At 34.1% G+C, this 16,425-nt stretch overlaps 1 protein-coding gene across 1 annotated transcript; it reads right to left on the bottom strand.

Annotated features, from left to right (window-relative positions):
• Positions 1 to 4,726: 4,726 nt before the first annotated feature.
• On the bottom strand, positions 4,727 to 16,425 carry LOC103707997 (formin-like protein 10). Its single transcript, XM_008792742.6, has 6 exons — positions 15,911 to 16,425; positions 13,460 to 14,195; positions 12,741 to 13,380; positions 12,447 to 12,649; positions 11,814 to 12,049; positions 4,727 to 5,784 (listed from the first exon to the last, which is right to left on the bottom strand). The coding sequence occupies exons 1-6, from the start codon at positions 16,064 to 16,066 to the stop codon at positions 4,942 to 4,944; spliced, it is 2,814 nt and encodes a 937-aa protein (XP_008790964.2). The 5' UTR covers positions 16,067 to 16,425; the 3' UTR covers positions 4,727 to 4,941.

Raw genomic sequence — 16,425 nt, 5'->3', positions numbered from 1 at the left:
TACTTTTTTTCAAAGTTTATATAATTTTAGTCACATGCATTCGATGCCAAGTTGTCCTCTTAAAGTCCAGCAGTTGATGCAATATATTCTTGTAATTTTAAATTATATTTATGGCATCTCGAAAATATCCAGATAGAAATATGGCTTTTAAATTAAATTTTGAATTAGTAAATGAGGCCAAAAAAAGTGGCAATGCTATACACAATAAGAAAGAGACTCCTAAAATAGTAGAGGTAACTAGAGCTTTTACGTATTTTCATAAATTCATGAACAAGATCTATATAAATACATAGATTCATAGATCTATACATCTTGATTGGAAAAAAATCAATAGAAAAAAAAAGCCAATATCTTTTTCCAAAAAAAAAATAAAACATAAATTAATCTATAAAAAGATGCCTTTTTTTTAACTTTTCCCAAAAATTTATATAACCATAGTCATGCACTTGAAATATATCTTTTTAAGTCTAAAATTATCTTTACAATCTCTTAATATTTTTATCTCTTATTACTTTTTTCTCAAAATATGACCATAGTAAAACTATATCCACAATCTTTGATTTTAAAAATATATATTGTATAAAAAAATATCTCTTGTTACTCTTTTCAAAAACTTTCTATTACGTTAGCCATGCATGCTTGATGCAACAGTGCATTTTTAGAGCATTGGACTTTCCGCATATATCTCTTTTGATGATACACATCTTTTCAAATTTAAAAATTATATTTATAATATTGCTTCTTAAGAATTATTTATAATATAGAAAAAATATCTGCTATTACTTCTTTTTTTTATCGAATTTTATACAACCATAGTCCTATAGCGCTTGGACTTTCCGCACATATCTCTTTTGATGATACACATCTTTTCAAATTTAAAAATTATATTTATAATATTGCTTCTTAAGAATTATTTATAATATAGAAAAAATATCTGCTATTACTTCTTTTTTTTTCGAATTTTATACAACCATAGTCCTATAGTGCTTGGGATGTCCCATATATATTTTGGAGAATCATGTGCAATGCAGCGATTTGCATGGCCATAAAGAGGAAAAACATAAATATGTGCCAGATTAAGGCCCTGTTTGGGGGAGCTATTGGCAGTAGAGCTGTTAGAAGTAGAGCTGTTAGAAGTAGAGCTGTTGGAAGTAGAGCTGTCTGAAGTAGAGCTGTTATAAAAAGCTGTTTGTTGTTTGGTAACTACATTCGTAAAGTGCTGTTGTACTTTGTTTTGTGTTTGGTAAACAAACTGAGAAAGTACTTTTGTATGACAAAATTACCATAAAGGACATTGCATAGTATTATACAACAGAACATAATAAAACATAATATAAATTAATACATAAATATACAATATAGTATAATATTATTGTAATATAAAATAATATTATGTTAATATAGCATAATAGTAATATAATTATTAGAGTAAATTAATATTTGGTAATATAACATAATATTAAATTATTTAACATAACATATTAATGTATTATGATATAATATAATATATATTATATTTATAGTATAATACAATAATAAAAGTATAAAATATTATAATTATTGGTATAAATTAATTTCTCATAATACAACATAATATTAAATTATTTAAAATAACATATTAATGTATTATAATGTAATGTAATATAATACAATATTTATAGTATAATACAATAATAGAGGTATAAAATATTATAATTATTATTATAAATTAATTTTCCATAATATAACATAATATTAAATTATTTAAAATAACATATTAATGTATTATAATGTAATGTAATATAATATAATATTCATAGTATAATACAATAATAAAGTTATAAAATATTATAATTATTAGTATAAATTAATTTTCCATAATATAACATAATATTAAATTATTTAACATAACATATTAATGTATTATGATATAATATAATATGATATTATATTTATAGTATAATACAAAAATAAAGGTATAAAATATTATAATTATTAGTATAAATTAATTTTTCATAATATAACATAATATTAAATTATTTAACATAACATATTAATGTATTATGATATAATATAATATGATATTATATTTATAGTATAATACAAAAATAAAGGTATAAAATATTATAATTATTAGTATAAAATAATTTCCCATAATTTTTCATAAAATAATTTTCCGCGGTCCAGGGGCTCTTCTTCGTGGTCCACGCTCGAGGAGGACCTCAGCGTGAGCCGCAAGGTTGATGATAAAAAAAAAAAACAATAGATTGATTTTGGAAGGTATGGAAAAGGATTAAAAAAATTTTCTTCTAAAATGTGGTTCAAAAGATGCATACAAAAATTGAAAAGAAAAATACCTTTTCTTATGGAAGGGAGTCTGACGGCTAGGGTTCTTGGCTCCAGCAGATTTTTAGGTTTATAAAGGGACAAACTATGTAATTATGTTATTTTAATATGGGCATTTTTGTCAAAAATACAGCTTTCCGAAAAAGCTGAAACAGCTTCCTCCCAAAAGCTCCAAATTGGAGCTTCCTCCCAAAAGCTGTTTTCAGCTTCCCGCAAAAGCTGAAACAGCTTTTTGAAAAATTTACCAAACACAGTTTTTCATCTAAAAGTACTTTTGGAGGGCCAGAAAGTGCTTTCTGGCACTCCAAAAGCTCCCTCAAACAGGGCCTAAGCCTATCTTCACAAGAATCATGGGAATACTTTTAGTGTGAGCTGCCCAAATCCCATAGGAAGAGAAAATGATCTCAAGAAAAAAAAATTTCCCTCGCAATGGGAATAGGTTGGAAGAGGTTTGGACGACATGGGTTATGCTAGGTTTCATATTCAGTAATTCTAGAAATTCTATTTCCAATCCTAAGGATCCAACGGTATTACCCAGATAACCCCTTAATTAATGAGAATTTGGACAATCTTGTGTGAGTATGAAGTGATGCCCAAAGTGAAGAGACAATCTAAATGACTCGATGGATTCCCATAGCCTATATGGAAATTCTGGAAGATACTTAAAAAGAAAATGAGATGGTTGGGATGGTTTCAAGACAAAACTTTGAACCCAAATCCAGCCAACCTGACCTATTTTTTAGCCCAAACTTTTACACCGAAAAAACCTCATTCCATGGATGAAAAGGGGAAGGGCAAATAATTGGATGAGTTACCTCAAATTAAATAGATGGAGTCGAAATCTGAACACCGATTATAATCCACTTTCTTAGCAGTTGAAAGCAATTTTTTAATCAAAAGCTAGAAAGATAGTTTGTGTCAACCCCCAGTCCTTTCCATGGATGGCGATGAATTCTACAATACTAGCAAGAATTACCTGAAAATGAAGTAGATTGACAAGCAAAGCGCTCGTCATTAAAATCCATACACCAACATTCCTTTGCTTCCTTCATACCATGTGAAATTATTGGATATATATCCATAGCAGGCGCTTTGACCGCTGAAAAAATTTTGTGCTAATTGGATGTCATCATCTCCAGCTTTACCAAGATCAAATGCTGCATTTATCCTACATCCGAAAATTCAAAAAAAATGTCAATTAATTGTCCCAAAATTTCTCATGCACTGTGGTGGGGCCAAATGTAAGCTCCAATGGTTGGTTATAAGCAACCATTTGGTGGCTTAACGTTCGGTGGGACCCCGATGAGTGGATGTGGATTTCATCCTTCAAATATTTCACTAAAATGCTTTCCAGAGAGGAACTGACAATAGAATCAAGTTCAGCTACAAAGGAATCATTTAACATAGGCTGGATTTTTGTAAAACATGGCACCAGAAAAGAAACGTAAGCCAGCAAAATCCATGATAATTACAAGCCAAGATTCTTAGGAGTATACTTGAACAAAGACCATGAACCAAGATACCAATATGGCCTTTCGATTCTTCTGTTTAGAAATTAATATTTAACTATTTCAAGTCAGTGGTTACTAGAAATGGGATAAAGATCCAAAAGGACAAACACCACATTGGTAAAAAGAAACCATGTTGAACTCATGCTCCTGAAAGACTCTGCAGTATACCTCTTGCTTTTGCAACTATGCAGAGTGGTGGATTTTATAATCTTCACAATTTCATTGTTTCTCTGGTATTAAAAAAATTTTCTGTAATGCCAGTAATACTGTTTTTAAATTGACAAAAAAAATACTTTGGAGTTAAAACTTTTGTGAGACCTAGAAGGATGAGCCACGGAGCAACGGTAAGGTTCACGAGTCAGAAACCCAAAAAATCGCTTAAAAAATCAATCAGCAGGTAAAAATTTAAAAGAAAAAAACAAAAAAAATATCGATGACCAGAGACTATTCAGGTGCTTGTCATGCTCACCAAACAGAAGATTAAGCAAACACAGGTGAAAGTTTGTTCTTAAATTCAAAAAGGCAATTACCCTATTTTCTCAGACTGAAGGGTATTATCATTACTGCTCAATAAAAAAGATGCTGGCTTTGGTGGGGGCAGGTTGAAGTTGTATCTGTCGGAGGAGGTGATTAGACAGCATCAGTCTGCATGAACATAATTTTGCTTCTCTCCATTTGAAATAGAATGCAGGATCACTACTTCATGCAAAATAAAATAATTTCCTAGTACTAATTAGTAGCCCAATTGATGATAAATTATCCAACCTTAATTTAAAAATTTTACAAAGTTAGGCAAGTCATTAAGTGCTTCTGATGATAAATTTAGAAACTTGATTAATTGTAACTAGGTTGGTATTCACTAGTGTAACATCAGCACATGACCTTCAAAATAAGCAAGCTAAAAGAACTTTATAATCATGTACATGAACATGAAGCATCTCCTTGGCAGTATTTACATATTTGAATGAAAAAATGAAACTTTTTTTAGTTGTATATGCACATCTAAAGAATAAATGATAATTATAAAGCTGCTTCAACAGAGAGTTCTGAAGAACCAAAGCTGAGCTCCAAGCATGATCTACTACATCGCTCTCTCAAAAAAACTTTAAGACTCCTCATCATCAGAACTAGAATACTCGACCCGCCGATCCCTAATTGCCGGAAACAGCAATTGTCGGGGATCTGGGACACGTGCCATTGGCGAGTTATCCCTAATATTTGGTGTTCTGGATGCTTTAGGTGCTGATTCTCTCACTTCTTTGCAAGCCTTATCCAGCATCCCAAGAAAATCCCGCACAATAACAAACAACCGCAAACCCTCATCCTTCCCTGCATTCCCATGAAAATAGTTGGTGGTGCTCTTCACCAATGATTTTATTCTCTTTTCTTCTTCCAGCAAGAAAGTAATATCAGCCTCAGCATGCTCTACAAAACACGTTAGCGACTGGTAGAAGCCACTGTCCACATCCAAGATTCCCATATCCTTGTTCAGGAACTCCTTCGTCTTCACCAATCTATGAGCAAAGTCTACCACCATATTTGTTAAGGCATCAGCATCCAATCCTGCTGCCTTCTTTACATTCTCAAGTTCATTGCTCAGACCTGAAATAACCTTAAGGCCAAGGTTACAGTAATAATCTCCACTTTCTCTTGGAGAACCTTCATTAGAATTGAGGCCAGAAGTCATCAGGCTAGCGGTGCTCCCACTCTCTCTTGCCGAACATGCAGCACGCATACCTTCAGACCGGATAATCTCTTGAACAACAAAGTGCAAGAGTGTGGTCTTCCCATCAGTACCTTTGACATCTGACAACTTCAAAAGTGTATCAAGCCTAAATGCCAGAGCACCTCCACGGAAGGTGCCATCATTCATGCGGTTGCCTGTTTTAAGTACAGCCTCTAATAGCTTCAAAAACAGACGACTACTTCTGAGCTCTTTGCAAGCCACCTGGTATAAAAGATGTCAAAATACATTAGAAAAATATAAAGACTTATATTTATGATTTTGCTCCTCCTGTCTACCAATAACACTTGAAAATGCGTAACAACAACCTAGTATCATTGCAGAATCAATAAGAAAATACACCATATATATTACATAGTCTATGATGTGAGAAAGTAAAATAGTACTAAAACCAGACTATTGGAAAGTTTAATGAAGATGATGTAAGCAATTACACCAATTCTAGGTTCAACCGAGTTACATCCACCCTTTACATTTCATACCAGGATCCAAAAAGGATGCATCAAGCTTTGAGCAAAGCCCAATAAACCATAAACAAAAAGAACATTTATGTTATAAAAAGATAAACTTACAGGGAATATAATGTGATTAGTTGTTTACAAAATGACATCCTAAACATGCAGCTTAAGTCGAAATTGAACGGAATTACAAAAGAGTAACCAATTATAGAAATTTGGGTCCATTATTTAAATAAGTAGGGCCATTGCTTGTCATGCAATGGTAAAATGCTTAGGCTGACAGCGCAGTAGCATGGATTTGACTACTAGGACAACCACTTTGTGCAAAAAAAAAGGCCCAAAGATTAAGTTTGTCCCTAATGCGCCCCTCCTAGGACCCTAATTGCCAGGACCATAACTAGATAATTGCCCTTTATTTTTGACCCTCAGGAAGTAATTAATCATATCCAAATATGATCGTCAAATACAATATAGTTGTTTATACATCATAGATTTGCCTTTTGGTGTAGCTATGCAATTTAGAATATCTTAACACTGTAAACATTTTGGAGGTGGCAGCAAGGAATGGTGCTTTGCAACTTGCAATTTGGTGCATAAGAAAAACATAAAGATATATGAATCTTCCCCCTTTGGAACCGTGACGACAATATTTGGTATAACAAATAAATTGTTAGATTCAATGATAAAAACATTGATATTCATATGATGGGATTGTATGAAATATGAAGGTCAAAAGGTTTTGGTTAAGGAGAATAGGATCAAAGAAAGATGATGAAATTATTTTGATAAGCTACTCAATGGAAATCATGTAGATGATGTGGAATACCTTACTAGTTCCATTGAGGATAGATTTATTAAGTATACATATAGAATTAGAGCATCTGATATAAAGGATGCTACGAAAAGATGAAAATAGGAAATACGGTTGAACCTGATAGAATTCTTATCAAGGTTTGGAAGTGTTAAGGTGATGTGGGAGTAATTTGTTGACTAATTTGTCTAATAAGATTTTAAAAACTAAGAAGATACCAGGTGAATGGAAGAAGAGCACTACAATACTGAATTATAAGAGTAAAAAGATACCCAAAATTATTCTAACTATCATGGTATTAAACTCAAAAGCCATACTATGAAACTTTGGAAAAAGGTAACTGAGCACATATTAAGGTGTGTTTTAGAGAACCAAATTGATTTTACGCCCAAAAGGTCGATTGTAAAAGACATTTCTCTCCTTCGAATGTCAATACAGAAATATAAAGAAAAGAGACAAGAACTTTATATAGTTTTTTATTGATTCAGAAAAACTATATGATAGAGTCCCTAGAAAAGTCTTGTGGTGGGTATCAGAAAAAGGAATTTCCGTTATAAATAATACTAATGTGAATAAGGACCTGTACCATAGAGCAGTTACTAGTGTATTACTAGTGTGTACTACTGGTGGTAGTACTAACAAATTCCAATCATAATAAACTTACATTGAGAATAAATTCTTATCTTTTTGTGCTAGTTATGGATGAACTTACTAGGCATATTTAAGGTGACATTCCTTAATACATGTTATCTGTGGATAATATCGTTCTAATAGATGAAACGACGTCAGAGCTAATTGTACGTTAGAAATATGTAGAAGTGCATTAGAAACTAAGAGTTTTAGGTTAAAGTGGACCAAGATGGAATACATGGAATATACATTTAGCAAAATTAGAAATAGAGAAGAAGGTTAAAATTGAGGATCATGAAGTTTCTAAGAGCGATCATTTTCAGTATTTAGGATCAATTATTTATAAGGAGAGATTGAAGAGAATGTTATCCATATGATTAAAGTAAGTTGAATAAATTAGAGAAGTGCAACTAGGAAATTATGTAATCATAATAGTCCTACTAAGTTGAAGGAAAAATATTAAAGACAACCATATGATTATCTATGCTTTATAATATAGAATGTCAGACAGTTAGAAAATAATATACGCAGAAGATGAGTGTGGCCATAATAAAATGTTGAGATGGATATGTGGCGATACAAATAAAATAAAATAAAAAATAAAAACATTCATAAAATGGTAGAGGTGGCACAAATTGAGGGCAAATTGAGAGAAGGACGATTTAGATGGCTTAGACATGTATAACGTAGGCCAAGAGATGCACCAATATAGACTGATTTGATACATGTAGAAAGAAAACCGGATAGAGGTAGACCAAAAATTACATGGGATGAAGTAGTAAGGTAGAACTTGATATCTTTACATCTTTCAGAAAGTGTGACTCCTAAACAGAGTGGAATGGAACAAAAAGATTCATGTAGCCAATCCCAACTAGTTTAGGATTAAGGCTTAGTTGAGTTGAGCTGAGCATAAACATTGCAGCAAATTGTTAGCATATTGTTATTGTTACATTCTTTGTGGCTCAATAGGGAAAAAAAAGATCTAGTAGTAACCAAGCATCCAAAGCCTATTTTTGTCTTCCTGGATAGAACTTTATCAAACAAGACTGCAAAATGGAATTCTCCACTTGGCAGCTTTCTCTTCCTACAAGTTTGTTTAAAACCAGAAGCACGGGTGTTAACATTAAATTAGAATAGGAGATCTTGTCAAATAGTAAGTTTTTAGGGTGCTTTTGTAGCATAATTCTATGATTAGTTGGATCTGATAGAGGGTCCATACTAATTTGTGTGCACTATTAAATATAAAATGTGTGCATATTGAATACTATACTTAGTTGACTAATCAATGGCATTTTATATAAAGTAACCTGTTTTTCATGGTGCTTCACACATTGAAGAAAAGATTATGCACTTGATTGCCCAAACAATTTAGTCCATTTTTATTGGAGTTCAAAACAATTGTATATTAACAAGTTAGAAATGCACTGAAGCGCATTATAACATGACTCTTTCTGTACAAGGTATCAACACTTCAGCTAATGTAAGAATGACCCTCAATTTTAAGTACCAAACAGTACCTTCCAGTCATTTTAAAGGATCCAAACATGTTGGCACTCCAGAATTCCTAAAATAGTATGCATGAGCTATCACGGTTAATAACATTATTCTGAAGTAAAGGTCCAAGTGGATTCGTGGACTAAAATTAAAGCCAATTTATATCACAGATTTCACAATTGACAGCATGATATCCTCACTGAATGTCATGTTATACGGTTGAATTTGAGCTATTGTCCTTGGAATTTAGATATCTCTGTTGGTTCCTTCATTACTCATCTCAAGTTCTTTTCGTAATGATATCATGCAATCTACACTTTTTAATGTGGATTCCAACTTCATATAATGTGTTCTCCATTATATAAGCTTGCATCAGTATAAACCTAAGATTCATTAATTAGCTTGTATAGTAGCATATCGCAATTATACACAATGATATGGGTCCATGTAGATTCTACAGCCAATTGTAGTTGAAAATACCTTAAATTGATTATTTCTTTAAGTGGAATTATTTTTTTATTTTATTCTTGCAGACCTTTGAAATCTCTTTTTATGTTTCTTCTCCTTTATTGCTTTCATATACACAAAACTAGTTGCATTACCTTGTGGGTCAGGTTCCTCTAAAAGGATCAATGCATGCAATAGGTAATGCCGTTGCATCTTTCACATGATCAATGATGCTAAATAATCCATCTAGATGGACCAAATCACCAAAATGTCTGCTTTGGTTACCAGAACATGCTGTCAATATATGGTCATAAAGGATTATCCCAGCATATCATAGAAAATGCTCTAATCAATTTTGCAGGGTCCCAACTTTTGCTGTCGATGCTTAGCACTACAAAATATGGTACAACGTTTTTCTTCATACCATACCAACCTCTAACATGAGCACCACATGTGATTAGATGGATCCTTATGCACCACTTCAACCACAGGAAGCATTCAAACATAAGTGGAGCATTTGACACACTAAGACCAATAAAGTGAAGAGAAAATCAATTATCAAACCAATCTTGGTGCAAATCAAGACATCAACTTGTAATGATGTGGATCATAAGCTAAAAGGTACCTCAGTAATTTCCATGAAATATAAATCTCAAACCGACTGAACAACTTTTGTATTATTCATTGATTAGATGATTCTTTGAACTACTTTTGAATAACTGCACTTTCCATGAAACATACAGCAAGTTGCAAATTTCACAAATTATTCCCCAACCTATTCACGACATGAGTTGCAGTTTACAAACATTATCTAACATTATTTTTGGTGGTGGTATTGCTTATGTTTGTCATCATTACCTATACAATGTATTCTTTGTATGATCAACTTACAAATACATAAAATATTGAGTCCTTTTTTCACTTTGCAATTATAATTGCCTGGATTCCATTTCAAGCTTTTGGCCAATCCTCTGCACTCTTTCCAAGTCCCTTTGGGTCCAAAAGAAGCATGCAAGATCATTACAATATCCACTTTTTCTCGACAAATATGAATACAGAAGCATATATTTGTTAAATCCTAAAATCAATATGCATATCTATAAGCAAATATAAATATGAATGAATACCACACAATAATGATAAAAGTTATAAATGTGTAAGGATATGAGTTGGATATGGGCTTGGAAAAGAAAGGGCTGAAACAGATACGAATTGCTAAATTGTGAAATGCATGTATTATGTTTGATTTATCTTATAAGTGAACATTAATAAACTTTATGCATTTATATTTGTATCTAAATCAAATTAAGATGTACAATATGCCAATATCAAGGATAATGATTAGAAACAGCTGTAGTTGTTCATTCATAACGGCAAGTCTACTTCAGAATACCAGACATTGTTTCATCGACATGCTTGCCACAAAAAGTCCCATGTTAAAGAGTATCCTCACAAGTGATAGGCCTTCGCTTTTACACTCAAAAGTCATTTATAAAAATTAAAGAGAAAGGGATGAACGACCTAGGAGGAAATCATCACTAACAAAGGTTAGGTGAATTCCATCATAATGTAAATGCTCTACTTGGAGGGTTGCATTCCTTTGTAATGAATAATACCTGGAGGTTTGCATTCCTTTGCAAATGCCTTACTTGGAGGGTTGAATAATAAAAGAGCAGATATTTCAGATATTTTCCATCTAACATGAAATATTCTGTTGATGCTTGCATCATCTACATTTGAGAAGGAATTCTTTGCCCTTACTAACTACCATACTTTAATTTGAATGCCTATAATCAGGAAGTTGAGAAGAATACTATTTTTTGTAATTATTTTTGTTGTCAACTTAGTGCTTTTAGCTTGTTTATGTTACGTGAAAGGGTTGACAAAATAAGAGTTGGATGGATTCAGTGAAAAGAAATTCAATGTTACTTTCTATTACAAATTATTTGGCCTTGATAATTTAATACATATCCTAGTTAAAAGGAAGGGCAAGGCCTTGCTGCTTATCTGTACATTTTGATCTTTCCCTTGGCAATGCTAAATATTTCTTTTAATCTTACAAAGAAAGTGATTGCACTTTTAGAGAAGAAAATAAAAGCTAACTTAGCCTTAACTGGAAAGCCTTATCCCATCTACATGGAGATGGCTTAACAAATTGAAGAATGGTATATTCAAAGTTTTCAAACTTTTCTCAACCAAACATAAACCTCCTATGGATTAGTGCCTAATGCATGGACAAGGCAACTGCTGGGGAAAAGAAAACATGCCAATAAACATTGAAGGGCAGTTGGCCGCCGACAAGAACTATGTAAATATTTTTGTTGCTTATGGTTATGCAAGCATCAATAATCATTAGAAAGATATAAAAAGAAATTATAGATCTCAAGACTTGCCTCTATAGTTGCAAATGATTCCTTTATGACCAATGCATCCTCTTGTAGAGAAGCCATGAATAGCAATGCATCTATCCGTTTAAATGCAAATGGTATACCCACCACAACTTTTAGGAACCGTTCTGCAGGTCCAAGCAGGGACAGGTTGCCACTGTAAAGCCTAAGCTTCAGCTCTTCATCAGTGGTGGGTGACATTCTCAACAATGTCTTAAGTAGATCCGTGGGGAGATTGTTACCTGGTTGGAGGAAGATAAGCAGAAGAATTGATGCATTAAAATAATATATTTGATCATTAATATAGTCAAATGGCTGACATATCTCCATGGGAAGCTCCTTCCTTAGTTGGAAAAGATAAGAAAATATCTTACTGCACTAGAACAACATATAATAAAGTACTTTTGCAAGAACAAATGCAAGGGGAAAAATTCTAACAAGTGGTCAACCACATGCTAATCAGAAAACTGGGCAAGCAACAAGCATAAAAAGCAAAACAAGTTGTTCCTAGCTTACAAGAGGCCTTAGTCTTGTTCTGCATATATGAAATATGCAAAGTTTCTTTCTTAATTTATTGATGCACAAGAACATATGGTACTGAATAGCCTCTACAATCCCCAAAAGACGATGAAAATTTACCTTCCATAAGTGCATCACAAACTTCTTCCGTTTTCACATTCAATGCTTTTAAAGAAATTGCCAAATTCTGTGACTTCTTGGGATTGATAAGCTGAACATTTTGAGTTGAGGGATCATTAGATGATGATTCCTTCTTACCCTCACACTTGTTTCTATTAGCAGAGTTGTAACCAAATAACATTTCTATCGTCTCTTCATTGAACCTGTAAATTGATGATTAGAAATGAACCATGGTATGCAATATGACAATATAAAAACTGACAACATCAAGTAATTTTGAATATAGAGGCTTACTGGAATGAACCCGATCTAATCTGATGCCAGACCATGGATTGATCAGGGTTTGCACGCACTTTATCCCAAAAGAATGGCTTCAGCTTGGTTTTTTCTTTGGGAGCATTGGCATCATCTTCTGCACCAAAACGCTGGGCAGATGCTGCATCCCCTGAATGATTTGGCCCAAGAGGTGATGGCTGAGTAACTCTTAAAACCAAGCCTCCTTGTGGCAGATGAGGAGGAAGAGCACCTTTTGGTGGTGGTGGTGGTGGATGCTGAGGACCAGGCTTTGAGTTGGGTAAAGGAGGGGGTGGAGCAGAAGGTGATGGACCAACCTTCTTAATAGGAGGCATAACAGGTGGAGGAGGTGGTGGAGCAAGAGGGGGTGGAGCAGGAGGTGATGGAGCAATTTTCTTAATAGAAGGAAGCATAACAGGTGGAGGAGGAGGTGGTTTTGGCTCAAAAGCATTGCTAGAGATATTAGACATCTCAGTTGAAGAAATGGAATTTCCTGAAGGTATATCAGATGATCGAGTTCCATCTGAGCTAACATCGAATGATAAAACATGATCATTTTGGCCAGGGTCAGTTTTGACAGACAAACCTCCAATCTTTTCCTTGTGAATTGTATCTTGCCCAAAAGACTTGGGTGACAAGCCTGAAAAGGAAAACTTACAAATTAGCAACTACAATTTCAAAATATGTTTACATGAATCATCTGTGAAACATTTCCATACCAGAGAAGTCACTTAAGCTTAACGTCATAAGGGGACTCTCATCTCTTTGCCCATATGTTGAGTCATTACTGTCTCTACAACATTTATGATAGCAACAGAATATACATGCAGCCATAAGAGATGTCCCAGCAGCAGTAAGAACCACAGCAATGATAACAGATCTTTTGCTGTTGTTTGGCTTCTTTGATGGTGAAACTGGAGCGGCACCTGGGGTTAGATTATAGGAATTTGGTGGAAGTATTGTGTCGCCTGAAGATTGATTGTCAGGCGCTGGAGCACTAGCAGCAGCAAGATCAGAAGATGGTGCTGGACCAAAACTAGGCACTTCAACTCCTGGACTAGGGGATGAAGCTGACACAGAAGATGGACCCGGAGTTGGAGCTGAGGCAGGGGAAGTGGCTTGAAGAGGTTGATCTGCTAAATGCCTTCTCAAAAGAAGACTGCATCCAAGTAATGACTCCAAATACTCCATATACATATTTATCAGTCTATCATCATCTCCAGGAACATTAAAATGGAAGTTTTGCCTACTCAAACAACTAAGAAGTTCGTGCTTAATTTGTAGTGAGAGAAAAGTCACAGTTTCTAAGTTGCCGCTTTTCAGAAAAAACCTAGAGTTCGGATTAGTCTCAGTAGAATCACAAACTAAATCCTCCATATAAGAAGATCCTGAGCTTCTTAAAACTTCTTTCGTGTCCATAAAATCTAGCCCACAATATAACCATATTCGCTCCATCTGTAATCACAAGATCTCATCATTAATCAGTTTCAGAATTTCATCACAACAAAATTAAGAGGAACTGTGTTATCTGTGGCAGTTCAAAGGAAATAAAATCACTCCTTTGCAGCATGCAATGCAGACAGAATCCACAATTAGCTCTAAACATAGTTCAATTTCATTGACAGGCTGTGCACGATCAATTATAAGGGCTACGGAGAAGAGCGTGAAGATTCAAGTAGCTGACTAGCATTGATTACACTATTACTGCACAACAGAAAGATTTGACAAAAGATCTGTGACTAACGACTGCATTTTGACATTCTTTAGTAATCCATTTCAAAGTCCCCAACGTGTGGCTATTTGGACCTTGAATTTAAATTTATAAAAGAAAGGGCCACAAAAAAGAATGATGGAATATCCGCGTCTCAAAAACACTTAATTTGCAGTAAGCAAGTCTTTGAAAGTTGCCGAAATATAACGAGCTAACTAACATTCATCTGTGATCTCCATTCGTCATTTTTCAGTGTGTAGGTGTTTTAGATGAATATTATGATCAACTGAGTGGAACATAGGTTAATCTGCTCATCATTGATTTTGCACTGGTAGGATTGAAGCCTTAATTCTATGGAAGCAGGGTAGTCCATGCCATTTTGTATATATGTTTGATTATATAAATGCTTACAGTGTTAAATGTCTAAAAATATATCGTTATCAAAAAATTGAATGCAATATGATTTTTAACATTCCATTTTTTTAAAAAAAGATTTTAACTTTTTTTTATAGTTTCAAGCCTTCAGCCTAAGAACATCAAAGCTCAAGATCTGAAGATTATAAGAAACATAAAGTTATAGTCTAAAATTATGTGATATATGTTTTTTTGGCATGATACTCGGAGACCCAGGCTGAATCCACCATCAAGACCAAAACTTCATAGCCCCAAACTAAAATCGAACCAAGTTTGAACTTTGAAATGAATGATATAGAGAGAACTCATAAGCTTTGAAACATAATAGCTTGCATAAAATCAAAAAAGGAAAGATAAATGAAATTCTGGTGAATTCATGTAATCAATATGGGATTTCCGATGCATCTAAACAAGCCACCGATTGTTAATTGGCTTATCCGCTTGTACTCAAGGCCACGTGATGTTTTATACATATTTGTTTAATTCCAATAAAGCAAACTATCCAAGCAGAGCAAATGGCATTGATCTAGCTAGGACATTTTAAGATTTGAGTAGTAACAGTATTGAACCCACTTTTACGATCTCCGAAATTTGGTTCATGCCACAGATGTGTGGATGATTCAGGGAGGAAGCCATCAAAGCTAAGAATTTTTGCGTCCTGGTTCAGTCTTTTGGGGGATTCACCATATTCAGCAATGCTGCCCCAAGTTTTCCCAACCAAGTGACCAACTACAATCAAGTTGGTATACTATACGAACCTTGCAAGTCTAGGTTACTCATAGTGACTTGCTACACCCTTCAGCATTTCCCTTAGAGCTGCTCTACATGCATGAACGCATGCGCATAAGAATAAACCTGCTGATATGATGCAATATTCCTTATTTCTTTTTCATAAATTCTTGTGAAAAATCGATTGTTAAGATATGACCCCTAGATGTAGCACCATACTAATTATAATTTGCATACTCTGGCATCAGATAAGAAAGATTATTATTAATTCATCGGAATGGGAAATAGAGGCAAAAGATAGTAGAATTCCACATACCAAGTCTTCATTTAGCTCTGGAGAAGCCACGATCGCAGTATCTCTAAAGCCCAAGAAGAGACCTTCTGCCCGTTGCCTCTCTCCTGAGCCTCTCATCATCAGAACAGACAACGCGATGACGCAAACGAATAAAAATCCGAACTTTCTCATATCCATCGTTTCTTGGAACGATCCTCCAGCCACAATCTATCCTTTTCATATCATCTATTGCTCAATCTCGACATCAACATCCACTCGTAGCTAAAAAAACATAATAATTACAATGCTCGAAAAACCCAATATTTCTTTTACCGTGCGAGAAAACCACCGAAAATTTCCCCAAAAATAGGTAAGAAAAACTCAATCTTCGAGGGAACCTGAACCGATCCCGCGCCGGGATCGACGAAAAATAAGCTTAAAAAAAAAAATCGAAAACGAGCTGTCTCGTAGGGGGATCGAGAACGGCGGATGGAGAGGAGATCTGGCCTTCTGCGCTTCGAGCGGCGGCGAGGATAAGGACTGAGGTGGTCAAAAAA

This window comes from Phoenix dactylifera, chromosome 8 (assembly GCF_051530095.1).
Source record: "Phoenix dactylifera cultivar Ajwa chromosome 8, Ajwa_hap1_PhDact_Kaust_v1.1, whole genome shotgun sequence".
In the NCBI taxonomy this organism is placed as follows: Eukaryota; Viridiplantae; Streptophyta; class Magnoliopsida; order Arecales; family Arecaceae; genus Phoenix; species Phoenix dactylifera.
Note: the sequence above shows the minus strand (reverse complement) of the source record. Positions and strands in the feature narration are given on the sequence as shown.

Coding starts and splice junctions, on each gene's coding strand:
- LOC103707997 (XM_008792742.6), bottom strand. CDS start 16,066: ATGGATATGAGAAAGTTCGGATTTTTATTCGTTTGCGTCATCGCGTTG. Junction 12,650..12,740: donor ATTAGATCGGGTTCATTCCA/GTAAGCCTCTAT, acceptor ATCAATTTACAG/GTTCAATGAAGAGACGATAG. Junction 5,785..11,813: donor AATCATTTGCAACTATAGAG/GCAAGTCTTGAG, acceptor CTTTTATACCAG/GTGGCTTGCAAAGAGCTCAG.